The 27480-nt window shown below is 36.3% G+C and overlaps 1 protein-coding gene across 5 annotated transcripts in view; it reads left to right on the top strand.

The window, feature by feature from the left end:
- Positions 1 to 27480, top strand: part of OSBPL8 (oxysterol binding protein like 8) — a 191162-nt gene that overhangs the window by 58330 nt on the left and 105352 nt on the right. Inside the window, exons 2-3 of one of the 5 annotated variants that reach the window (XM_027107074.1) lie at positions 1709 to 1809; positions 15467 to 15543. In XM_027107074.1, coding sequence (XP_026962875.1) covers positions 1787 to 1809; positions 15467 to 15543 — 100 coding nt within the window. In that variant the 5' untranslated portion in view covers positions 1709 to 1786. Of the gene's footprint in view, positions 1 to 1704; positions 1810 to 15466; positions 15544 to 27480 lie in introns of those variants that run through there. The other 4 variants (XM_027107075.1, XM_027107076.1, XM_027107078.1 and 1 more) reach the window with 4 other exon arrangements.

Genomic DNA, 27480 nt, shown 5'->3' with positions numbered 1-27480 from the left:
ACAGCACCATATATCGGACATTCGGAGCATATACAGCCTTTTGGAGATCCTTGCCCAAGGTATTGCCATCTGGCTGGTCCTCTCACTGAGTCCTCAAAAGGCCATTCCACTGTTCTATCAAGCCAGCTGTTTCAGGATGATATGGTAAGACTAGTGAATTCACTAGCCCATTGCCACAGTTTTTTGTTTGTTTTTTTTTGCTGTGAAATGAGTTCCTTGATCAGCAGCAGTGCTTTGTAGAACAATAGGAGGGGTAGAGAAGGCATTCTGTAAGTCCACGGATAGTAGTTTTGGCAGAAGCATTTTGTGCAGCGAAGGCAAATCTGTATACAGACTAAGTATCTATTTCAGTAAGCATAAAGTACTACCTCTTCCATGATAGAAGCAGTCCAGTGTAATCAACCTGTCACCGGGTAGCTGGCTGATCACCTCAGGTAATAGTGTCATACTGGGGACTCAGTGTTGGTCTCTGCTGCTGGTAGATTTGGCACTCAGCAGTGGCAGTAGCCAGGTTGGTCTTGGTGAGTGGAGGTCCATGTTGCTAAACCCATGCATAACCTGCATCCCTACCATGGTGGCTACTTTGTTCATGAGCCCATTGGACAGTGACAGGATTGGCTGGGGAAAGAGGCTGACTCGTATCCGCAGGATGGGTCATCCTGTATTGACATTTCAGTGCAGTCTTTTACACTTGCAAAGGCAAGAAAATGATTTGGAACTCCAGGAAATGACTAGAAGTGTACCTATTTCTTGGTTTTAATTTTGTTCGCTGTTTTAAGGAAGAATTATTAGAGTGATTATTAGAGACTTCTGAATATATATAATTACTATAGGAGTTCATCTTGGAGGCTTTGTTAGTTAAAAAGCTCAAAAGAAAAGTGATGAAGACCTACTTCTAAGACTTTTCAAAATAAAAAAAAGTATAAAAGTAATACATGTTCATTGTAAAAATGAAAAATTCAGAAACAAAAAGAGTACTTTATATATTATGTTCTATCATTTTGTTTTTTCCACCTAATGTGTTGTGGTCTTCTTTCTAGTTTAGTATATACAGATACTAAGTGATTTTTAAAAATTGCAGCATGCTCTTCAATTGTATGTATGTAGTATAATTTAAGCAAGCTCCTAATGATTGACATTAAGGCTGGTTCCAGTTTTCCTCACCTATTACTTCGTTGGATATGTTTATTTATGTCTTTGTGCATTTGTATAATATATTTGTGGAATAATTCCTAGCCTTGCAATTGCTGGATTAAAGCATGTATATTTTAAATTGTCCTCTCCCCAATTGTTCTGATTTATATTCTTATCACAGAAGTGCATGAGAACATCTATTTTCCTATGTTCTCAGCAACATTGGATGGTAGCACACTTTTTAGTTTTTACCAATGTAATAATGAAAAAAAAAATCTAATTTTATTTCCTTAGTTATAAGTAGGTTCAATCATCTTTTCACATTTTGAACAGTCTCATATCTTTAACCTTGCTCTTGCTAGTCCTCTTCACTTGGAATATTTTCTTTCATTTTTGCTGAACTTCTACCATTCTTCAAGGTGCATGGCAAAATCTGTTTGTTTTTTTTTCCATTATTGAATTTCCCAATAACCTCAGCCTAAAATGATTTCTCTCTCCTTATATACTTAATGCTTTATTTCCCACTTATCACAGTTTTATACCAGAACTAATACATATGATTTTCTTCTTCTAGGATTTACAGGATGACTAAATATTAATGGAAAGAGAAGTGTAAACCTATCTTCTTTCACTATGGAGGCTGGTTTGGCAGATGGAGAACCTGACCGAACTTTGGTGAGTGGTTCAAATACAGCATAATAAGGTACTATCATCTACAGCTGGAAAGTGTTTGATGTAAGCCATCATTTTATTTTTAAAATGTATTTAAAACAAACTTTAAAAAAAGTATTTTAAAATAGTACTTTAATTCCTCTGTTGATATGAAAATTACAGGTAGTTTAAAGCTTGTTAAGGCATAACCCAGTTTTCTGCTATTTCTGCCTTATCGCCTACCTCTTTTCCCTTGCTTTCTCAGCCATATAGTGTAAGACATACTGATGTAATAGTTTATGTTTGTTTTCCTCAAGAAACTTTTTGCCTTACTGAAATCAAGAGGTTGTTAACAGTTAAGGAAATTAAATGCCTGTAAATCTCACATCATGTGCAGCTGTAGATAGAATGAAACAGTTAAAATAATTCAGAATTAAGAGCAGTTGCCACATATATTCTTTATATAAAAGTATAAAGATTTAATAAATATTGCTGCCTTGTGTTGTGATTGAATTGTATTCTGAAATTAAAACAAATGAGTAGGGGTACTGCTAGTGTACCTTATCCAATAAGTTTAAAAAAAAAATAAAAATTCACCAGTAGGATGTGGATTAAATGATGATTTGTCACTGTACGAAAACATTTTGCTCTAGGATCATTTCATTTTCAATTCTCCTTTTTTAAAGATTCCATTAAATATTGATTTATAGATTGTTAGGGATGTTTGTATTACCTAAAGTAAAGGTGCCAGTGGGTAAAATGTAGCCAGGTGATAGCTCTATGATTTGTTAGATGGTAGATTATGTGACAAATTTACATTACTGGAATAATGCAGAGGCCAACTTTTCTGTCTTTCATACTACTATGAAGTTGAGAGTCACTACTAAATTGAGGTGTTTGTGCATTTTAATTTAGTGAATGTCCTTTGTTCAGGCTCAAATGTAGGATCAGTCTAATGATTGATAGCAAAATGCAGTTTTGTTTACTTGTGTTAACTTGGTCCCAACCTTTTTTGAATTTCTGGTTCAAACTTGTTTCTTTAATGGTCAAAGAAAAGTTAAACTTTAAAATGATAACTTGTTAATAGAGAATAAAATGGACATGGACGTAAATTGGTTTATGAAGAAGGTTATTGTAACGGCGATTTTAAATGGAAAACAGATGGTAGGTTATTTTGTTTTCACTATATCTTCAGAAAAAAAAGTTCAGATTAAGCCTTGTCTTGGAACATGATATTTACTTTACCATAAATATTTTCTTATTTAATGCTAATGGACTTTCTTAAGTTTTTTTTAGCTAAAATATTTAAAATCTTTTGGTGGTAGTAAAAATACCAGTAATAACTGCTGTTTTCTAAGTGTATACTTTTTCAGACTGTGCTCACAACAGCCATTAAAGGTAGATGTTTGTTTATCCTCACTTTTAAAGATAGGGAAATAGGCTCAGGGAGGTTAATTGTCTTCTCTAAAAGTTCACAGTGTAAGTGATGGAACTGAGGTCTGTCTGTCTGTCTCTGAATACTTTCCTTTGCTACTAAGATGTTGACTATGTATCTGTCTTTCTGAATAGAATTGCTTAAAATTTATTGTTACCTTTTAGAGTAAATATCTAAGTAGATAGTATTAAATTCTGTATCAGAATATCTATATTGATAAAGTTTTAATCATTTTTTATTCTAAATTCTGTTGATATTGAGAGGTTAGAGCAAGTTATTTAAAAAGCAGTGAGACCATAGCACAGGGAGATCAGCTCGGTGCTTTGTGACCACCTAGAGGGGTGAGATAGGGAGGGTGGGAGGGAGACATAAGAGGGAGGGGATATGGGGATATATGTATATGTATAACTGATTCACTTTGTTATAAAGCAGAAACTAACACACCATTGTAAAGCAATTATACACCAATAAAGATGTTGAAAAAAAACAAAGCAGCGAGAGCAGTTTTCTTCTTGTTGTTCATTAAGCTTCTTCCATGAAATATTGTAGCTCATTTTAGAGACAATAATACCAAAAATTGAACTACTGAAATATTCTGTATTTGAAAGTAATCTTAAGGTCCACCTTTGAGTTATCTATTTATAAAATATCACCTTTGAACTGCATGGCCTAAGCTAGTTACTGTTTAGATCTAGGAGAGGTGGATAAGAACATGGGCTCCGTAGACATTTGGCTGTGTGTTAAAATCTGAGCTCCGTCACTTAGTCGTATGACCTGCATAATTAATTAAATTCTGAGGGTTTCCAGTTTTCCTCATCTATTAAATAAAGATAATAGTAATATCTACCTCCCATAGTTGTTGAGTTTTATTTGAGATAATATGTCTATAAAATGCCTATTACCATCTGTGCACATTATAAATATCCAATAAATAAAAGCCACTATTGTTATTGTTAATATAATTATTAATATTCAGCCTTCTCTCCAAAAAGAAAGTTAAGAGGCAGGAGAAGCAATAAAACACATTAAAAAAAGCCCGACACTGTTGGGTAATTTTGGCTTTACACTTTCTCTGAATATCATTTTTGCTACCTAAGATATTGAGGCAGATATCTACTTCAATAAAAAATATATAAGCAAGAATACTCATCCTTCCTACTTGAGAGGGACAATATGATCTAGTGAAACCAGAAAGTTCTTTGAAAATATAAAGCAGTATGTCAGTATGAGGTAGCAGTGTTGTAAAAAATCTGATTGCATGCACTAGTTTTTAGAATATTATTAGTAAGCTTTTTTTGAATGCAGTCTTTGTGCAGAGTACTATGCCCAGTGAAGGGGATGCTAAGAGATATACAATGTGGTCTGTCTGAATTATGTTTATTTTTGAGAAGACTAGATAGAGGGATGGATAGATAAGGCAATAATAGCATTTACTAAGTGTTAAATGAGGAACATAAGCAAGGCATAGTTATACAAGTTGTGACAATTGGGCGGTTGTTATACACTGGGGTAGTTAGAGAAGCTTTCTTAAGAGAACACAAACTCTGAATAGCATAGGTAATAGGGATCATAAGATTGAGAATGAGCAAGGAGAGCATTCTAAGAAGGGAGGATGGCAAGAGGCAAGGCTAAACAGGAAATTAATTGTTCAGGGTTTATTCAGGGGAAAATGAGTAGAAAAATTGATGAAGGTAGATCGGAAGGGAATGTTGTTTACAAGAATAATGATCAACATGGCAGATAGAGACCAAACTTAGGGAAGGCTTTGAGTGCCAGACCAGGGATTTTGAAGTTGATTCTGTAGACAGTGGTATGTCATTGAATATTTTTATAAAAGTGGACAAGATGAATCTGGAAGCAGGATATAAGGTGATTTAGAGGAGTGAGAGAGAAAGATATTAATTAAGAAACTACTATCGTGGTCTTGGTGTGAGGTAGTGGAAGTTTGGACTCAATTGACTTTAGTGTCCATTTATTCAGTTTTCTTCTTTTATATGAGATTATGTTTTCTATTTTTAAAAAAATTCATTTGCTCATTTATTATTCCAGTTGTGTTTAGTTCTATTTTTGTGGTAGTATTGTTTGTCTTAGGTAGTAAATACTGAAAAATATGAATTGCATTTTTATACTGTACTTATATACTTGAGAACACAAGTGTACATTTAATATGTGTCTTAAAAAACTGTGCAAAAGTCCAGAACTCATATCACTTTGGAAATTAACCACTAAGAAATCCTTTAAGTGTAGGGGTCAAATTTTTATTGATAGATTGAGGTAAACTAAATAAGTGAAATATACCTTTAGATTAAAAAAAAATTTGAATATGTTCCTTACCTTAAGGAAAGTCATATCTTTTGAATATCTTATAAATTAGTTACCAGAGGAAACTACTTTATAAGGTCTATTAGAGGTCAAAATCTTTTGTTGTATTAAAAATTGATTATATAACTGACGTTTTAGAAGAGAATAAAAATTTTAAAAATATGTGTAAATCTTTATAGTATTATAAGGGACTCTTAACTGAGGAACTCTTGCTTAAGATTATAATTTAAATTGGGTACTTCGAATCAGATGCTTTCTGAAATGGAAGGAACTGCAAAGGTGATTTAGTTCAGTAATTCTCAGAATGTAGTAAATGAGTATCTTCTTGATGGGCCTAGAGATGACCCGACTTCCTGAAACTTTGATTTCTACTTACTTACTAGGTGAATTTTTCATGGTTACTGTGATTTAGTGCTCGTCAAGTAAAATTGGTATGTTATTAGAGTTTACTGAGAGCTTTAAATCATATTCTAAGGAGTATACTACTATATATACTCTAAGGAGTATATATAGTATGCTACTATATATAGCATTTGACAACATCATACAGCTTGTGTATATAGGCATGTAAATGAATGGAATTGCCTAATTTTTGGTAACATCAAGTATTATTTTTTCAGCGGGTCACAGATTTTAAATGTTGCTATTTTTATTCTCTTGTTTAAATATAGTTGACCCTTGAATGATTAGTGGGAGTGGGGTAGGATAGTCTCTGACCCTCGATGCGGAGCCGTGGTTCCTTGGTATCCTCAATTCAACCAGCCACTGATCTGTATGTAGCACTGTAGTATTTACTATTGAAAAAAATCCGCCTATAAGTGGACCTGTGCAGTTCAGACCCTCATTGTTCAAGGGTTAACTGTACTATTAGTTTAGCTTCATCATTATCATTATTAACTTAGTATATTATATGTTTTTAGTGATAGCATATTTATAAGGACAGTATTTTTGGTGTACAGTTTCTCAATAACTGACCTTTAAGACATTTATGCATTCAAGTTCAATGATAAATTATCTATATGCCAATTACTAATCGTCTTAAAGTATTCTTGCGCAATGGCACTTGGTTGTTCTTATTAGATACCCCTTCCCCACCCTAAAGTGGGAATGGATGGAGAAGGGCTGTGAAGTTTCTTATCTCATCTATTACAAATGGGTCAACAAATTTGGTACATATGCTTATCTAACATTTGAATATCCTTTGAGACCTGCCTGCTAAGTGTTTGGCTAATGCTGTATACTTCAGGATTGCCTAGTAGAGACCTTTTCATCTTTAACAAAGATTTTGCTACCAGCAGAGCCTTTTGCAAACCTCTGAGTCCTGTGGCTACTTTTTCCCTTAGTCTTTGTGGGAAACTTAGAGATCATTTAGTCTAACAATCTGCCTAATGTAAGGATTCTACCTACAGTATCCCCTGACAGCAGGTCATCCAGCCTCAGCATGAACACATGTAGTTTATAGGTAACTCAGTTTCTCAAAAGGCAGCTCAAGTCATTATACTTGAACTAAGGTAGACTTTTCTATTAAATTTTACCATTGGTCATTATGCTAGTTTCCTTGTTGCTACAAGTTACCACAAATTTAGTGGCTTAAAACAACAGAAATTTATTATCTTAGAGTTCTGGATATCAGAAGTTTAAAAGCAAGGTGTTATGTTCATTCTGGAGGCTCTTATGGGAGAATTCATTCCTTTTTATCAGTGTCTAGAGGTTGCAATCTTTCATTGGCTCATGGTTACTTCCTCCTATTACTTCAACCTCTGGCTTTTGTTGTCACATCTACTGCTCACTCATCTTCTTGTTTCCTTCTTTTTTTTTTTTTTTGTGGTACGCAGACCTCTCACTGTTGTGGCCTCTCCCGTTGCGGAGCACAGGCTCCAGACGCGCAGGCTCAGTGGCCATGGCTCACGGGCCCAACCGTTCCGTGGCATGTGGGATCTTCCCGGACCGGGGCACGAACCCGTGTCCCCTGCATCGACAGGTGTACTCTCAACCACTGCGCCACCAGGGAAGCCCCTTGCTTCCTTCTTATAAGGACCCTTGTGATTACTTTGGGCCCACTCAGATAATCCGGAATAACTGCCCTGTCTCAAGATTTTTAACTTAATCACATCTGCAGAGTCCCTTGTATCAAGTAAGGTAATATTCACAGGTTCCAGGGATTGGGATGTGGACATCTTTGGGAGGCCATTATTCTGCCTACCACAGTCATTGTACTAACCTCTGGTGCATCCCAGTCTAGAGAAGTGGGTCCTATTGCCAAATAATCCAAAATTGGGTAGTCTTCTGAGGCAACTCACCTGGGGAGTTGCCAGTTAGATTAAGGCCCTAAATTAAGTAAATTCTTAGGTTGCAGAGATCTTCTTATGTAAAATAATAAAATAGCTAGAAATTTTAGTTACCAATTTATTACCTACATACTTATTGTCTTTTATATTAAAATAACTTCATCTTCCTAATAGCTGCTTTCTAACTGTAGCAGTTTACATTAATTACACATTCAAGAATATTAATAGGTATCTTTATTGAAGTCTTTATTATATAAAATTTCAAATATATTTTTATAAATAAGATGAACTAGTATAATGAATTCTCATGTACCCATCACCCATCTTCAGCATTATCAACTCGGGTCAATCTTGTTTCATGTATACTCCTGCCTTCCCACCCCATACTTTTTTGAGAAAATCCCATATACATCATTTTCTTCATAAGTATTTCAGTATATATCTCTAAAATATAAAGACTTTTCATTAAAACTTTAACCACAAATTTCATTATTACTCTAAAAATGAGGAATTTGTTAATATAGTCAACTAGTCATTGCTTAAACGCCCCTAATTGTCTTGTAAATTTCTTTTTATTGTCTTTGTGTTGGACTTGGTTCCTAAGCCACTTAAGTCTTTTTTAATCTTTTAAGTCTCTCCTGTATCTGTTTTTGATTTTTCCTTTTCAATTTTTAATTTTCCTTTTTCAGTTTATTGAGGAAATAAGGTAGTTTGTCCTATAGTGTTTCCCACAATCTGGATTTGCCCCCATGGTGATTGTTTAATGTATTCTTCAGTTACTTATATTTCTTGCAAATTGGTCAGTAGACAGTTCTAATCTGAGACTTGCTCAGATTCAGGTTCAATTTTTCATGACAAGAATACTTCATTGATGGTGTTCTGTATTACCATCAGGAGGCACATAATGTCTGATTGTCTCTCTTCTTGTGATAATAGCGGCCATTGATGATCGTTGCTTAGATCTGTTAATTCAGTAGGAGTATAAATTAACAGCAGTACTTAAATATTTGTAATGTTTGAACTTCCCAAGTGGGAAAATATCACTCAGTATTTCCTATTGTTTGAGCACTTAGATTCTTATTGTATCTTTTTTTTTTGTACCTGTTAAAAGTTGTTCTTAATTCTATTAGAGGCTTGAATAATATAACTTAAATATTTTGAAGGTATTAATGGGACTCTTCAATAAGTTTGGGGAGCTAAATTAGAGAAAGGGTTAGCTTTGAAATAGTAAAAGAAATAGCCAGTGGTCTACATAGTATATCAGTAGAATTCCAAGCCAGAAATCTTTTGTATTCCATTATGCTTGGAGATTTTCGGAATGTGTTTCCAGGACTATGGAACTCAAGATGTTTTCAGAGAATCTGTGAGGTCAAAATTATTTTCGTAGTAATACCGTGGTATTTGATGTTATTTGCTTTGTTTCTCATTCTCTAGTGAACGTACGGTGCACTTTTCCCAAGACTGTATGAGGTGTGATTATGCCATTGCTCTGCTGGCTAATGGAGTGTATGCTTGTATATTCTTGTGTTTTCAAATTTTCTTAGTTTAATTTTTTCCTAAGCAGTGTTTTTTTTTTTTTAATTTAAATAAACTTCATTTTTTGGAAGAGTTTTACAGAAATATTGTGAACAATTTTTAGGTTTACAGAAAAAATCTGAACATAGTACAGAGTTCTGTGTAGCTTGTACCCACTTTCCCCTATTATTAACATATTAATATGGTACATTTGATACAATTAATGAATCCATATTGATACATTATTAACTGAAGTCCATACTTTGTGTCAGATTTCCTTAGTTTTTACCTAATGTGCTTTTTCTATTCCAGAATCCCATCAGGGTAGCACTTTACATTTAGTCATCACATCTCTTTAAGGCCCTCTTGGCAATTATAATTTCTTTTCTTTTTTTTTTTTTAAATGGTAAAATTCAACATTTATTCACAACAGAAATTCTCGGAAAAATAGGAATAGAGGTGAACTTCCTCACATGATAAAATAATCTACAAAAAACCTACTATTAATGTTACTTTATTTTTTTTAATTAATTTTTATTGGAGTATAGTTGCTTTACTATGTTGTGTGAGTTTCTACTATACAGCAAAATGAATCAGCTATACATATACATACATCCCCTCTTTTTTGGATTTTCTTCCAATTTAGGTCACCACAGTGCATTAAGTAGAGTTCCCTGTGCTATACAATATGTTCTCATTAGTTGTCTATTTTATACATAGTATCAATAGTGTATATGTGTCAATCCCAATCTCCCAATTCCTCCCACCACCCCCTTCCCCCTTGGTATCCATATATTTGTTCTCTACATCTGTGTCTCTATTTTTGCTTTGCAAATAAGATCATCTATACCATTTTTATAGATTCCACATATATGCACTAATATACGATATATTTTTTTCTCTTTCTGACTTACTTCACTCTGTATGACACTCTTTAGGTCCATCTGCATCTCTACAAATGACCCAATTTCGTTCCTTTTTATGGCTGAGTAATATTCCATTGTATATATGTACCACATCTTCTTTATCCATTTCTCTGTTGATGGACATTTAGGTTGCTTCCATGTGCTGGCTATTGTAAATAGTGCTGCTATGAACATTGGGGTGCATGTGTCTTTTTGAATTATGGTTATCTCTGGGTATATGCCCAGTAGTGGGACTGCTGGGTCATGTGGTAGTTCTATTTTTAGTTTTTTCAGGAACCTCCATACTGTTTTCCATAGTGGCTGTATCAATTTACATTCCCACCAACAGTGCATGAGGGTTCCCTTTTCTTCACACCCTCTCCAGCATTTGTTGTTTGTAGATTTTCTGATGATGCCCATTCTAACTGGTGTGAGGTGATACCTCATTGTAGTTTTGATTTGAATTTCTCTAATAATTAGTGAGCATCTTTTTATGTGTTTGTTGGCCATCTGTATGTCTTCTTTGGAGAAATGTCTATTTAGGTCTTCTGCCCATTTTTTGATATTGAGCTGCATGAGCTGCTTTTATATTTTGGAGATTAATCCTTTGTAGTTGCTTTGTTGCGAATATTATCTCCCACTCTGAGGGTTGTCTTTGCGTCATGGTTTCCTTTGCTGTGCAAAAGCTTCTGTGGTTCATTAGGTCCCATTTGTTTATGTTTGTTTTCATTACTCTAGTAGGTGGGTCAAAAAAGAGCTTGCTGCGATTTATGTCGAAGAATGTTTTGCCTATGTTTTTCCTCTAAGAGTTTTAGGGCAGTTATAATTTCTTAAGACTTTCCTTGGTTTTGATGACCTTGACAGTTTTGAGGAGTTCTGGTCGGATATTTTGCAGTGTCCCTCAAATGGAATTTGTCTGTTGTTTTTCTCATAATTAGACTGGGTTTTGGGGAGGAGACCACAAAGGTAAAATGCCATCATCACATCATTATGGAGAAGTATACACTATCAACATGACTTATCACTTTTGATGTTGGCTGTGATCACCTGGCAAAGATAGTGAATTTCTCTCTTTTAATTTAGAATTCAGCAAGTATCAATAAATATAATCCACATAAACAACAACTCTTTGGAGTCTTTGCTAATTTCTAGGAGTGGAAAGGGGTCTGGAGACCCAAAAGTTTGAGAATTGCTCATTTAAACATTCAGTAACTAACACTTTAAAGACAAATAATTGGCAGCTATGTGATGTGAAAAGAGGGACCCAGTAGTTGATTGGGTGTGTTGGAGATGCAGGGGGAGGTGAAGGTGGAAAGAAGAATTATGATAGAGCCTTTAGGAATGAGGGAGTGATGATCAAGATAAAATTTGCCTATTTCATAATTGTACCTAGCATTCAGACATGATCTATATCAAGAAGTTTTTTTGTTTGTTTTTGTTTCTTTTTTCATTTTTATATTTAAAAAATATTGGTTGAATGCTTATGTAGTTTGTTTTATTAGATTTATTATTTTATCTGATTCATATCATCTGCAAATAATAGTCATTTTTTTTCTTTTCAGTCCTTATACAGCTGAGTCTGTGGTTTTGTGTAGGTATGTTAGGGGTGAGAGGTGGAGGAGTCTTTAAAGCCTTTTATATTTTTCTAGAAATTTATCCATTTTGTGGAGGTTTCAAAATTATTTAAGATTTAATATTTTTTATTTAAAAAATTCTCTGGGTCTCCTATTTTGTGAATATAATAGCACTTTTCCTTCTTTAATCTCTCTTAACTTCTATATTTTCCATCTTTTCCTTTCTTTGTGCCTTTTTGTTGAATTCCTTTACCAGTCTTCTGACTCACTAATTTATTATTGTATCATATTTGTTTTGCTGTTCAAATCTGCTGTATACTTTATTTCACCGTAATATTTTTATACCCAGTATTACTAGCTGTTTTTTTGTGATTGCTTGGTCATGCTTCATATTTTTACAATATCCTCCAGTATCATTTGGAACATATTTATTGTGGTTATTTTAAGTTTTTGATGGCTTTTGTTTACTAATTTTCTTTCCTTCTACTAAGATTGTTCAGTTTTCCTTCTTAGCACTTGGACTTCTTAGGATATTAATTTTTTTTGTTTGTGAGCTTGTACTTTCTTGGAAATAATATTCTCCTAGGAATATCTGATACTGTCCTAGATAGAAAGGTAAGAACCCAGGGACTTTTTGGTCTGTCTGGGGAATACATGTCTTAGGGTGAAGAATCTCTTGTTAAAATCATTGTTTCATTATTCCTCATTTGCTCCTTCCACTCATATATTCTGTTTCTTAGGGAATTTTTCTGTATTTCTGCTTTGGGCATAATTCTTTTCGACAAGCTGCCTCCCTAGTTGTAATCAGTTAGCTCATTTGGGGGAAAGAACAGTGGGAGGTAGTAGTCAGGGTCTTTGCCTGCACTTGTTGTGTGCATACTGCAACTGATTTAAAAACAATTTAGAAACAAAAGTGATTAAAACTTTGTTTAATGCCTCTGGTTGGTATTAAATCGTGTTCTGCCGTGGTAGTAAGGACAGAGTGGAGAGTGATCTCTTCAGTATTATAGAGAGAAAAAGGCCCAGAAAGATGGCTCCCAGGTCTTCCTCCTACTCTGGCCCTCTGGCCTTTCCTCCATCTGTGGTACTGTACTCTCTGTCTGCTTGAAGCTTGCTCCCCATCCATCCGTCTCTAGTGATGGGTTCAGGGAGGATGTTAGTTACTTCACTGGTAAGTAACTCAGTTACCATTTGTAAAAAGAGTTGGTTACTTTCTTTTTGGCTTTGTGTTCCCTGTGTGAAGGTTGGCTTAGGTGGTGGCTGAAAGGGGACCAAAAACATCAAAAGAACAGCAGCCCTGTTGGACAGTTCATCTATATTAAGATCTTTGTCAGCTGTGACATGCCCACAGTTTAAAAATCAGAAGTCTGTTAAGGTGGCTCACTCCCAAGTAAATAGATTATGTCATTTACCCAATAGAAAGTTATTTGTTTTGCTAAATTAGACTTAAGGTGGAAACTTGGCTTTAAAGATTTATTATTTCTTTTGATATCCATAACATTGCAGTCATTCAGATTTTAAAAGTATGGTTTGAAGGTTTTTCATAAGCATTATCATTTGCTGTTTCTCCTAAGTTTTAAGACATGCAGATGCTTCTTATAAGCAGGATATAGTAAAAGCCAAGACATCCATAGCTCTACCTTTAACTCTTAATTAAAATTATGTGCATTAAGAATCTTAAATTTCTTCCTGCTTTTTAAAAAAATAAAATGAGAGTCCCACAAAACCTCAGAAAGACATGTGAAGGATTAGAATTTCAGCATGTTGGAGATACATAAAGATAAAATTCGATTAAAAGTTCAAGAAAATCTCTACCTGTCCAACTGTCTAGTGAGAATAGAGCAATGAAGGGATATTTATCCAGACCTCACCTCAGTAGGTTTTCATTAACTTGTGACTACTTCAGAAGTCACGTTAAGTTTAATATGGTGAAAACAACAGCAATGGAGCAAGAAAGAGCTTGAGAGAGGGAATGAATTTACATATATGTATATGAATTTATATTTGTATCTGTGTATGTACCTGTATACCCACACACACACGTGAAATTTAATTTTAGCCGAACATATATTGAGTCTAAAAAACTAGCCTGCCATCATTGAACATATCTATACACATAGTACCTCGCCAGGTTTATGACTACACCATGTTTGGAGCATATTTTAGGTCTCAGAGACAATATTGCTCGCTGCTTTAGGGGCATTAGTAGAAAATAAAGCTAGAGGAAATGAATAACAACTAACATTTTTAAATTTTCTATATCGTGCCAGAGCCGTTCTAAGTACTTTGTAGATAAACTCATGTAATCTTCACATAACCCTATGAGATAATATAATTTACTATCTCAGTAGTAAATAGATGAGGACACAGAGAGTTAAGAAAGTCGCTCAGGGTCACACAACTAGTAAGTGGCAGAACTGGGATACATTTTGTCTCCAGAGGCTAAGCTTTAATCTTTTTCCTGTATTGCCTCTCACCTATGATGTTAGAATCAGATTATACAGAGCCTTGAATACTATTTTTTACAGTTTGGGATTTTTGTTTTTAATGTAATGTCAAACCATTGAATTTTTTTTTTCTGTTTTTTTGAATAGGGAAACAACCTGTTCAGAGTGTGGTTTAGGAAAATTATCTTGACAGAATTGTGGATATTGGAGGGAGGGGCAACCAACTGAACATTAGAGTTATCTGGGGTGTGCTGAAAAATCCCAGTGCTCGGGCTTCCCTGGTGGCGCAGTGGTTGAGAGTCCGCCTGCCGGTGCAGGGGACACGGGTTCGTGCCCCGGTCTGGGAAGATCCCACATGCCGCGGAGTGGCTGGGCCCGTGAGCCATGGCCGCTGAGCCTGTGCGCCCGGAGCCTGTGCTCCGCAATGGGAGAGGCCACAGCAGTGAGAGGCCCGCGTACGGGGGGAAAAAAAAAAAAAAAATCCCAGTGCTCAGGCTGTTCAATTGAATTAGAATCTTAGAGGGTGAGACACAGACATCAGTACTTTTTAAAGTCTCCTAGGTGATTTCAGTGCCCAACTTAGGTTGAGAACCATAGAAATAGAGATGGTTAGCCCATGGAACAAGTTAGCATACAGTTTTGTAAACTAGGTAAAAGACAGTTAAAACCTGTCGGGTCATAGAAGCAAAACAGACAATATGTCCCTTCTGGATTTTCCTTTTCCCCCTAGATTTCTAAAATCTGCACTTTCCCTATTTGGGTTACTGTATTTGTGTAGAGAAAAAACATTATTTTTTGCAGTCTTACTATGTGCCCTCACCGGGGATTGATGTCTCACACACTTTCTCATTTAATTCCCTCCATAGTACTGTGAAGTAGATATTACTCTGTTTTTAGAGATGAAGAAACTGAGGCTCTAAAGGGGTTAGTAATTTTTCTAAGTCACATAAGCTAGTCAGTGGCCCATGTTAGGATTCAAATACAGATACTCTGTTATTCATGTCATTGAATGTAAGGCTAATGTTTTTATGTTGTAAACTGATCTGTATTACACCTAGCCTTTTAAGCATCCCTTTAAAGTTTTTACATACATTACCTAAAATAATGTATACTTTGAAAAATGTGCAATCCATGATGTATTTTATTTAACCCAAAGTTTTGTTCTCCTGTAACTAATTTTGATTTTTCTATCCAGGGTGAATTTTTTGGCATTTTGGCACCACATAGTTGCTGACACATGGAGAGGAGTTGCTGACTGCATTTTTATATGTGGTAGATATTATGAGTCACCGAGGGTGACATTTCCATGTTATCATTAGCAGTCTTGCCTGTGGCTTGATCAACATAATTTACTAATGAATGATTTGTTAGAATAGAACTTCAGAAGGAAAGAAGGTATTTGTTATACAGTTCTTATGTCTTAATTCAGTTCCTGGTCATGATTCATTATAGAATGTAGGCTCATGTATCTGTGTAAAGAATTGGTCAAAACGAAATTGCAGGTAATGTAAGCTCTTATTTCAAACTGAAACTCGAAATTATGTAAACAGGTCATAAGATTAAGCATCATACACTGAAATATTTGTGTACGTGAGCTGCCTCATATAACCAACTATCATACCTAGCCTGGCATGATAGTGATGTGATAACATGGTTTCTGTTGAGCTGTTATTTCATAACCTTTTCAGGTAACTATGGATGGTTAGGTCAGATATAGAGGAACATGTATGTTAATGAGGTCAAATGCCAAGGTCATCGGTTTAATTCTTTTAGTGGACAGTTAACTTTTTTCTTATTTTATAAATACAGACTTCACCAGCAGTCTCAAATTAGTTACAACTGACATCACATTGATTGATTTTGAACTTCCTTTGTATGTGAAGATCTTGATGAAAGAGGTTGGTTTAAACCTGGCAAGGGACCACTAGTACCAGAATAAATATAATTTATGCTCCATTACCAAAAACCAGTAGTGAATTTGTAACAGTGTCACTTATGAAGGACAGAATTATTTAAGAAAAAGCATGGGAGAATTTCTAGCAATGGACTTTGGGCATATAATGGCCAAAGACTAATAGTGGAAGAAAATACAAATATGCTTTAAATTACAGCTAAGGATGTTCTTAGGATTGAGATAATTTTCTATGTTGAGTTGTTAGTATAACAGAATTTTAGTACTGTAACAGATGTCATGAGCAAATAAGAAAACTAAATTCAAAATATTTATTCAAGTTTACTTAGGAAATACTGATCGACTTAGGTTTAGAATAGGTTTAGAACTCAGATTTCATGGTTCTAGCCCATATTAGTTCTTTGCATATATATTTTAAACATGCAGAATGTTAAATTTTGGAAAATACAAAGATGAGCAAGACTTGTTTTGTCATAGGAGAATTGAAACTAATTCCTTTAATAAACAGAGGAACTCAACGAACTACATATGTATAATAAATTCTTTGCTAGGTATTAGGGTTATAATACTGACTGAGCCTTTTTTTCATTCATGCATTTATTCATTGTTTCATTCAGTGTTTGTTGAATGTCTACCATGTGCCAGGCTCTGTTTAATCTTAAAGGATTCGACAGTGAACAGAATAGACAAAGTTCCTACTCTAGTGGAATTAACATTCCATTGGAAAAGGACAAAAAATATACATAAATATATACTGTGCTGTGTCATGATTGTTGTGATGAAAAATAAAGCAGGGTAAGGAGGATAAAGAGTACCAGAATTGGAGATAGGTGTTGCTATTTTCTAGGAATATCATGGAGGTCTTTTGATGAAGTGACTTTTTTTTTTTTGCGGTACGCGGGCCTCTCACTGTTGTGGCCTTTCCCGTTGCGGAGCACAGGTTCCAGACACGCGGGCTCAGTCAGTGGCCATGGCTCACGGGCCCAGCCACTCCGTGGCATGTGGGATCTTCCCGGACCGGGGCACGAACCCGCGTCCCCTGCATCGTCAGGTGGACTCTCAACCACTGCGCCGCCAGGGAAGCCCCTGATGAAGTGACTTTTAAACAGAGTCCTAAAGGTAGCTTTCTAGGCAGAGGTAAGAGCCAAGTGTGAAGCTCACAAATCTTTTATGCAGACTGGTGGTTGGGCTGTAAGTGTTGAGGTTTAGGGGAAAGGTGAGTGAGGGGTCTTTCTACCTCCTCACTCAGGAAGATGGAAGTACAGGTCCCTAGGAACACATGGAGCTCTATGGCTGCCTGCTGCACTTCTGCGTGATAGAAGGATGCAGTGACAAAACGGATGGAGTGAGTATCCCTTTGTTATGCCTGGCATAGGAAGTCAGGAATACCCTTACCAAGGATGTGCTGTTTTTTCTGGGATAATAAGAATGAGTGTACCAGGAGAGTGATTGGGATGGCCCTAAGGGGCTGGAGTTCAGGAGAGGTTAAGGTGGGAAACTAATCTGGGGAGTTGTCAGTGCATAGAATGCGTAAAAATCAAGTCAGTGGAATCATTCATGGAAAACATGTTGCATGGGGACAAAAGAGATTCTAGGCTGCAACCTTGGGAAATAACTATCTTAAGGGAGAAGAAGGGGAAGGGGGCCAGGCAGAAAGAGGAAAGGAGAGAAAGAAGAGAAAATAGCTTGGAAATTAAGGAAGGGGGGAGAGTTTTGAGAAAAGGAGTGGTCAACAATGACAAATGCTAGAGAGTGGTCAGTGGGTTGAGCTGGGGAGAGGTAAGGTTGTGCTAGACTTGAATTGTCCAGTAATTGTCCAGTAATAGTGTTGTCTATTTGACAACACTATAACTAGACCATTGTAATATTAGCAAAAAAGTTAAATAACATTAATTTTTACCTATTTATGGTAGCAGTAGAGGAAATACTATGAGATAACTATGCATTGTTAAAGAACTGGTATTAGAAAGTTAGTGTTGGGGAAAGATACACTTCATCTTGAACTTTGGTAGCAGAATTGGCAATTTGAGTTGAGCCTTCAAGGTAGGGAACTTTTGAGCTATTGAACAGGGAAGCAAAAACAATGTTTTTGCAGAATATTGCAGATTGCTCTGAGCAATCAGTTTTACTAGACAGATAATTTAGATAAGTGAAATTTTGGAGTTGCAAGGCTATCTCATAGGAGATCAAAACATTTCTGTGGAATGAATAATTGGGTCAAATTGTAGATGATTTAAATATCAGGGTTGGGGATTTTTTTCCTAAAGAATGGGTGCTATCAAATATTTTTAAGTGGAGGAGCCACATGGCCCAAGTGATAGGTTAGGGAATTAACTTGGTAAATTAATCATTCCCTTCTTGGTCCTTTCTTAGTCTTTGTCACTTATTGTACCATTCAGTATTTCTGCCTTATGTCTGTATAATGCTTTAACAAAAATTTATAAAGTACACTCATGTAAACTATTATTAAGCCTCACAACAACTTTGGAAAGTTGTAAGGTTTAATAATTGTGTATTCACAGAGGAGAAAATAAACTTCAGAACAGCTAAATGACTTGCTAATGATAGGTCTGGCTTGAATAATGAGTAATATTGTGTAGATTGGGTGGAGATAACTTACCTTAAAGTCAAATGAATTACTGTACTACAGTATATACAGTCTTCAATATATGGTGATATTCTTAGCAATAGGGACCATGTCTTTATTGTGTGTTTGAACTTCAATATTTAGTGTAGTAGGTAAATGAGTAAGGTAAGACTGAGTGCAGGGACATCTATTAGAAGGAAGATGCAAAAGCTGATAAATCTGGTGATGTGGGTCTGGCCTGGTTAGTATTAATGGGAATTGAAAGAAAGGACTAGATGTGAGTAGATATTGTCTATTTAAAATTAATTACAATGTAATGACTTAATCAGATGTTGGGGGGAAAATAGAGTCTCAGTGACTCAAGGGTTTAGGTCTGAGTGATTCAAAGAAAGATGGTACCACTGAAAGAATTGAGCAAGGTGACATGGAAGTTGGTTTCTGAGGGAAGCTACTGAGTATGATTTTTGGCATAAAGATGCTTCTAAAATAAGCTTAAAGCTTTTTCTTTGTTAACAGAATTTTTTTTTCTTTTTTAATTTAATTTTATTTATTTTTTTTATACAGCAGATTCTTATTAGTCATCAATTTTATACACATCAGTGTATACATATCAATCCCAATCGCTCAATTCATCACACCACCATCCCCACCCACCACAGCTTTCCCCCCTTGGTTTGTTTGTTCTATACATCTGTGTCTCAACTTCTGCCCTGCAGACCAGTTCATCTGTACCATTTTTCTAGGTTCCACATACATGCGTTAATATAAGATATTTGTTTTTCTCTTTCTGACTTAACTTCACTCTGTATGACAGTCTCTAGATCCATCCATGTCTCAACAAATGACCCAATTTCGTTCCTTTTTATGGCTGAGTAATATTCCATTGTATATATGTACCACATCTTCTTTATCCATTCGTCTGTTGATGGGCATTTAGGTTGCTTCCATGTCCTGGCTATTGTAAATAGTGCTGCAATGAACATTGGGGTGCATGTGCCTTTTTGAATTATGCTTTTCTCTGCGTATATGCCCAGTAGTGGGATTACAGGATCATATGGTAATTCTAGTTTTAGTTTTTTAAGGAACCTCCGTACTGTTCTCCATAGTGGCTGTATCAATTTACATTCCCACCAACAGTGCAAGAGGGTTCCCTTTTCTCCACACCCTCTCCAGCATTTGTTGTTTGTAGATTCTCTGATGATGCCCATTCTAACTGGTGTGAGGTAATACCTCATTGTAGTTTTGATTTGCATTTCTCTAACAATTAGTGATGTTGAGCAGCTTTTCATGTGCTTCTTGGCCATCTGTATGTCTTCTTTGGAGAAATGTCTCTTTAGGTCTTCTGCCCATTTTTGGATTGGGTTGTTTGTTTTTTTGATATTGAGCTGCATGAGCTTTTTGTATATTTTGGAGATTAATCCTTTGTCTGTTGATTCGTTTGCAAATACTTTCTCCCATTCTGAGGGTTGCCTTTTCGTCTTGTTTATAGTTTCCTTTGCTGTGCAAAAGCTTTGAAGTTTCATTAGGTCCCATTTGTTTGTTTTTATTTCCATTACTCTAGGAGGTGGATCAAAAAAGATCTTGCTGTGATTTATGTCAAAGAATATTCTTCCTGTGTTTTCCTCTAAGAGTTTTATAGTGTCCACTCTTACATTTAGGTGTCTAATCCATTTTGAGTTTATTTTTATATATGGTGTTAGGGAGTGTTCTAATTTCATTCTTTCACATGTAGCTGTCCAGTTTTCCCAGTACCACTTCTTGAAGAGGCTGTCTTTTCTCCATTGTATATCCTTGCCTCCTTTATCATAGATTAGTTGACCATAGGTGTGTGGGTTTATCTCTGGGCTTTCTATCTTGTTCCATTGATCTATGTTTCTGTTTTTGTGCCAGTACCATATTGTCTTGATTACTGTAGCTTTGTAGTATAGTCTGAAGTCAGGGAGTCTGATTCCTCCAGCTCTGTTTTTTTCCCTCAAGACTGCTTCGGCTATTTGGGGTCTTTTGTGTCTCCATACAAATTTTAAGACTTTTTGTTCTAGTTCCGTAAAAAATGCTGTTGGTAATTTGATAAGGATTGCATTGAATCTGTAGATTGCTTTGGGTAATATAGTCATTTTCACAATATTGATTCTTCCAATCCAAGAACATGGTATATCTCTCCATCTGTTGGTATCATCTTTAATTTCTTTCATCAGTGTCTTATAGTTTTCTGCATACAGGTTTTTTGTCTCCCTAGGTAGGTTGATTCCTAGGTATTTTATTCTTTTTGTGGCAAAGGTAAATGGGAGTGTTTCCTTAATTTCTCTTTCAGATTTTTCATCATTAATGTATAGGAATGCAAGAGACTTCTGTGCACTAATTTTGTATCCTGCAGCTTTACCAAATTCATTGATTAGTCTAGTAGTTTTCTGGTGGCATCTTTAGGATTCTCTATGTATAGTATCATGTCATCTGCAGTGACAGTTTTACTTCTTCTTTTCCAATTTGGATTCCTTTTATTTCTTTTTCTTCTCTAATTGCCATAGCTAGGACTTCCAAAGCTATGTTGAATAATAATAGTGGTGAGAGTGGACATCCTTGTCTTGTTCCCGATCTTTCTCCTTTTTCATTTCTAGTTTTATTGATTTGAGTCCTCTCCCTCTTCTTCTTGATGAGTCTGGCTAATGGGATATCAATTTTGTTTATCTTCTCAAAGAACCAGCTTTTAGGTTTATTGATCTTTGCTATTGTTTTCTTTGTTTCTATTTCATTTATTTCTGCTCTGATCTTTATGATTTCTTTCCTTCTGCTAACTTTGGGTTTTGTTTGTTCTTCTTTCTCTAGTTCCTTTAGGTATAAGGTTAGATTGTTTATTTGAGATTTTTCTTGTTTCTTGAGGTAGGCTTGTATAGCTATAAACTTTCCTCTTAGAACTGCTTTTGCTGCATCACATAGGTTTTGGATCATCGTGTTTTCATTGTCATTTGTCTCTAGGTATTTTTTATTTCCTCTTTGATTTCTTCAGTGATCTCTTGGTTATTTAGTAACGTATTGTTTAGCCTCCATGTGTTTGTGTTTTTTGTGGTTTTTTCCCTGTAATTGGTTTCTAATCTCATAGCATTGTGGTCAGAAAAGATGCTTGATATGATTTCAATTTTCTTAAATTTACTGAGGCTTGATTAGTGACCCAAGGTGTGATCTATCCTGGAGAATGTTCCATGCGCACTTGAGAAGAAAGTGTAATCTGCTGTTTTCGGATGGAATGTCCTATAAATGTCAATTAAATCTATCTGGTCTGTTGTGTCATTTAAAGCATGTGTTTCCTTATTTGTTTTCATTTTGGATGATTTGTCCATTGTGTAAGTGAGGTGTTAAAGTCCCACACTCTTATTGTGTTACTGTCGATTTCCTCTTTTATAGCTGTTAGCAGTTGCCTTATGTATTGAGGTGCTCCTATGTTGGGTGCATATATATTTGTAATTGTTATATCTTCTTCTTGGCTTGATCCGTTTATCATTATGTAGTGTCCTTCCTTGTCTCTTGTAACATTCTTTATTTTAAATTCTATTTTATCTGATATGAGTATTGCTACTCCAGCTTTCTTTTGATTTCCATTTGCCTGGAATATCTTTTTCCATACCCTCATTTTCAGTCTGTATGTGTCCCTAGGTCTGAAGTGGGTCTCTTGTTGACAGAATATATATGGGTTTGTTTTTGTATCCATTCAGCAAGCCTGTGTCTTTTGGTTGGAGCATTTAATCCATTCACGTTTAAGGTAATTATCAATATGTATGTTCCTGTGACCATTTTCTTAATTGTTTTGGGTTTGTTTCTGTAGGTCCTTTTCTTCTCTTGTGTTTCCCACTTAGAGAAGTTCCTTTAGCATTTGTTGTAGAGCTGGTTTGGTGGTGCTGAATTCTCTTAGCTTTTGCTTGTCTGTAAAGCTTTTGATTTCTCCATCGAATCTGAATGAGATCCTTGCTGGGTAGAGTAATCTTGGTTATAGGTTCTTCCCTTTCATCACTTTAAGTATATTATGTATATCATGATATATACATAAGTACATCACTCCCTTCTGGCTTGTAGAGTTTCCGCTGGGAAATCAGCTGTTAACCTTATGGGAGTTCCCTTGTATGTTGTTTGTCGTTTTTCCTTTTCTGCTTTGTCTTTAATTTTTAAGTTTTGCCTTTAATTTTTGTCTTTAATTTTTGCCAATTTGATTACTATGTGTCTCGGTGTGTTTCTCCTTGGGTTTATCCTGTATGGGACTCGCTGCGCTTCCTGGACTTGGGTGGCTCTTTCCTTTCCCATGTTAGGGAAGTTTTTGACTCTAATCTCTTCAGATATTTTCTCTGGTTCTTTCTCTCTCTCTTCTCCTTGTGGGACCCATAATGCGAATGTTGTTGCGTTTAATGTTGCCCCAGAGGTCTCTTAGGCTGTCTTCATTTCTTTTCATTCCTTTTTCTTTATTCTGTTCCACAGCAGTGAATTCCACCATTCTGTCTTCCAGGTCACTTATGCATTCTTCTGCCTCAGTTATTCTGCTATTGATTCCTTCTAGTGTAGTTTACATTTCAGTTATTGTATTGCTCATCACTGTTTGTTTGTTCTTTAATTCTTTTAGGTCTTTGTTAAACATTTCTTGCATCTTCTTGATCTTTGCCTCCATTCTTTTTCTGAGGTCCTGGATCATCTTCACTATCATTATTCTGAATTCTTTTTCTGGAAGGTTGCCTATCTCCACTTCATTTAGTTGTTTTCCTGGGGTTTTATCTTGTTCCTTCATCTGGTACATAGCCCTCTGCCTTTTCATCTTGTCTGTCTTTCTGTGAATGTGGTTTTCCTTCCACAGGCCGCAGGGTTGTAGTTCTTCTTGCTTCTGCTGTCTGCCCTCTGTTGGATGAGGCTATCTAAGAGGCTTTTGCAAGTTCCCTGATGGGAGGGACTGGTGGTGGGTAGAGCTGACTGTTGCTCTGGTGGGCAGAGCTCAGTAAAACTTTAATCCGCTTGACTGCTGATGGATGGGGCTGGGTTCCCTCACTGTTGGTTGTTTGGCCTGAGGCAACCCAAGACTGGAGCCTACCTGGGGTCTTTGGTGGGGCTAATGGCAGACTCTGGGAGTGCTCACGCCAAGGAGTACTTCCCAGAACTTCTGCTGCCAGTTTCCTTGTCCGCACAGTGGGCCAAAGCCCCCACCCCCGCCTCTGCAGGACACCCTGCAACACTAACAGGTAGGTCTGGTTCAGTCTCCCCTGGCGTCACTGCTCCTTCCCCTGGGTCCTCATGCGCACACTACTTTGTGTGTGCCCTCTAGAGTGGAGTCTCTGTTTCCCGCAGTCCTGTCGAAGTCCTGCAATCAAATCCCACTAGACTTCAAAATCTGATTCTGTAGGAATTCCTCCTCCCGCTGTGGACTTCTGTGGTATAAGTGTTCTCCAGTTTGTGAGTCACCCACCCAGCAGTTATGGGATTTGATTTTACTGTGATTGCACCCCTCCTACCGTCTCACTGTGGCTTCTCCTTTGTCTTTGGATGTGGGGTATCTTTTTTGGTGAGTTTAGCGTCTTCCTGTCGATGATTGTCCAGCAGCTAGTTGAGATTCTGGTGTTCTCACAAGAGGGAGTGAAAGCACGTCCTTCTACTCCGCCATCTTGGTTCAGGGCCTGTTAACAGAATTTTAGAACCGGAAGTTAATTTGCAATAATGTCTGAACATACAGGTAGGAATATGTTGAGCTGAAGTTTTGGAGATAGGCTAGGTCTGAAGAAGAAACTTGGAAGTTGTCTGAATAAAGGTAGCAAATGAGCCTTCATTAAGAATGGAATCTGCAGGAAGAGAGCAGGTAGAGAGAAAACAACAAATAGTTGAGGATTGGTCGTTGGTTAAGGTCACTCACTTATTGAATTGGAGGACCAAGTGGAGGTAGGCAATTAGGAGAAAGGAAGCCAGAGCAGTGGCGTATTTTAGAAACTAAAGGAGGAGAGAGGACTTGCGTGGAAAGTAGGAGGGGGCTTGCATGGTGGAAGGGCTGGTATAATTAAATATATGCAAAGAGGAAAAGAACTGTGAAAAAGCCCCAGAACATGTCCGAGAAGACTTCATGGGTTGGCAGATTGATTGTAATTTCCTGAAGCCTCGGGATTTTTTTTTTAAGGATTTAGTTTCCAGTGTACAGATACTGGTAAGCATACTATTGCTTTTTTTTTTTTTTTTGCTACTTTTTAAAAGATTAATGCACCACTTAATTCATTTGATAAACTGTGCATGCTCTCTAGATTCAGATTCAGGTATACGAAATTAAATCACTCCTGAGAAAATTTGTCTTTTTTTTTAGATCTTGCCATTTGCAGAAGTTGCTGAAGTTAAAGAGACAGAGAGTAATATATGGTATTATGTTCAAAATGTTAACATTTTTGTACTTTTTTTAGTATTTCAAGTTAGATTCTTAAAATATATTTTCCACTATGTTTAATAATAGATGATTATGACATTATAAAACATAGCTTGGGGCTTCCCTGGTGGCGCAGTGGTTGAGAGTCCGCCTGCCGATGCAGGGGACCCGGGTTCGTGCCCCGGTCTGGGAAGATCCCACATGCCGCAGAGTGGCTGGGCCCGTGAGCCATGGCCGCTGAGCCTGCGCATCCGGAGCCTGTGCTCTGCAACGGGAGATGCCACAACAGTGAGAGGCCAGCGTACAGCCAAAAAAAACATAGCTAACATAGATCGAAAAGATAACTTTGAAAATTGCGTTTTCATTTTTCCAATATGTAAATAGATTTAATCTTTTTTGACTATAAAAATAATGCATACCAATGTGGCATTTTTAAACAATAAAGAAAAATATAATAAATAAAATTCTACCTTCTAGAGGTAACCACTGTTTTTATTTTTGTGGCATATATGTGTTCATATGTGTATATCTTACACATGAAATTTCATAAAAATGGAGTCATATCATACAAACTTCTTTATAACCTACTTTAAAAAAATTTTATTTTACTGAAGTATAGTTGATTTACAATGTTGTGTTAATTTCTGCTGTATAGCAAAGTGATTCAGTATAACACTTTTAAAAGCCAATATATAATGAATGTTTTTCAGTCCCTGAAAAAAAAACCAAACTATAATGACTACATAGTAATTTATTATGTGAATGTATTATTATTTATTTAATTCCCTGTTTTAAGTAGATTACTATAAATGATGTGATAAATGTCCTTGAACACATCTTTTAGTATACATTCCTAGTGGTGGAATTGCTGTATCAAAAATGTAACTGCCTGGCAGATCAGATCATATTCTCTAACAGCGATAAACTCTAGTCCCAGAAAAATATTCCCTTAAAATCTCTCCTGTAAAACTCAGGGATAAAATGTGCACAGTGTGTTTTGCAAACGATTGCAGGAATATGAAAAAATTTATTTAAGTGTAGAGTGATGACTGCTGTTTAAAGAACAAACAGATCTCAGCTGCGTTGTATATCCCTCATTGAAGTTTCTTACTCTAAGAGCCAAAGATAACACTAAGTAGAACATTGTTTTTTTTTTTTTAATTTTCTGTTTTTTAAAAAATTTATTCTCCTTTGTGTTTTTTTTTTTAATTTTTGGCTGCACTGGGTCTGTGCTGCTGTGTGCTGGCTTCCTCTAGTTGCAGCGTGCGGGGGCTACTCTTCGTGTTGGTGTGCGGGCTTCTCACTGCTGTGGCTTCTCTTGTTGTGGAGCATGGGCTCTAGGTGCGTGAGCTTCAGTAGTTGTGGCACACGGGCTTAGTTGCTCCATAGCATGTGGAATCTTCCTGGACCAGGGCTCGAACCCCTGTCCCCTGCATTGGCAGGTGGATTCTTAACCACTGCACCACCAGGGAAGTCCAAGCACTCTTCAGATGTTTTATATAATTCTTCTTCAGTATTGTGGCTTCCGAGAGCCCACTGAAGTAGGATTGCTTCTCTGAGTACAACTTGATCAACTGTATTGGGGGAAGAGGTGCCGTCTGCTTGGAATTTTATTTTTAAGCTCTACTCATATCAGTGCTTGATAAGCTATTTGTACTTCCTCTTAAGCTCAACAAGTAAGTCAAATCAATAAAACAGGGAGGTGCCGTGCTAAAGGCAATGAAATCAAGCTATAGACCTCATGGTATTGTTTCTGTACTATATATATAGGGTGGCCATCTGTCCTGGATTGCTCAGGACTGAGGGGTTTCTCAGGTTGAAGGGTGTGATTATGAACTTCTACCTCTTCCTTTACATTGCTTAGAGATCACAAGTTTTATGCTAATTATAGATGGCATGGCAAATATTTAGAAGTACATTAAAGTAAAATCACATTTTTTATATTATGCTCTTTTCCTGATATTTGTAGACTAAAATCAGTAAAGATTTAGATAATGGCTGTATTTCATGCTTTTATTTAAAGTACTGGTAGTATGCTATTGAATACTAAGTAGAAAAATTCTAGGCATGTTACTATTATTATTTTTCAGCTCATGCTTTCTGCCAAAGTAGAGAATTTATTTATATGATAAAAAATTTGAGATGACTGCATGGACATTGTTCAAGGGATAATTGTAAACATGGTAAGTTGCTCAGAGAGAGAAAATGTTTCTGTCATATCTTTTTTTTTTTTTTTTTTTTGTGGTACGTGGGCCTCTCACTGTTGTGGCCTCTCCCGTTGCGGAGCACAGGCTCCGGACGCACAGGCTCAACGGCCATGGCTCACGGGCCCAGCCGCTC

This window comes from Aethalodelphis obliquidens, unplaced genomic scaffold, assembly GCF_003676395.1.
Source record: "Aethalodelphis obliquidens isolate GAN/ISIS:26980383/991018 unplaced genomic scaffold, ASM367639v1 scaffold8, whole genome shotgun sequence".
Taxonomy (NCBI): Eukaryota; Metazoa; Chordata; class Mammalia; order Artiodactyla; family Delphinidae; genus Aethalodelphis; species Aethalodelphis obliquidens.
Note: the sequence above shows the minus strand (reverse complement) of the source record. Positions and strands in the feature narration are given on the sequence as shown.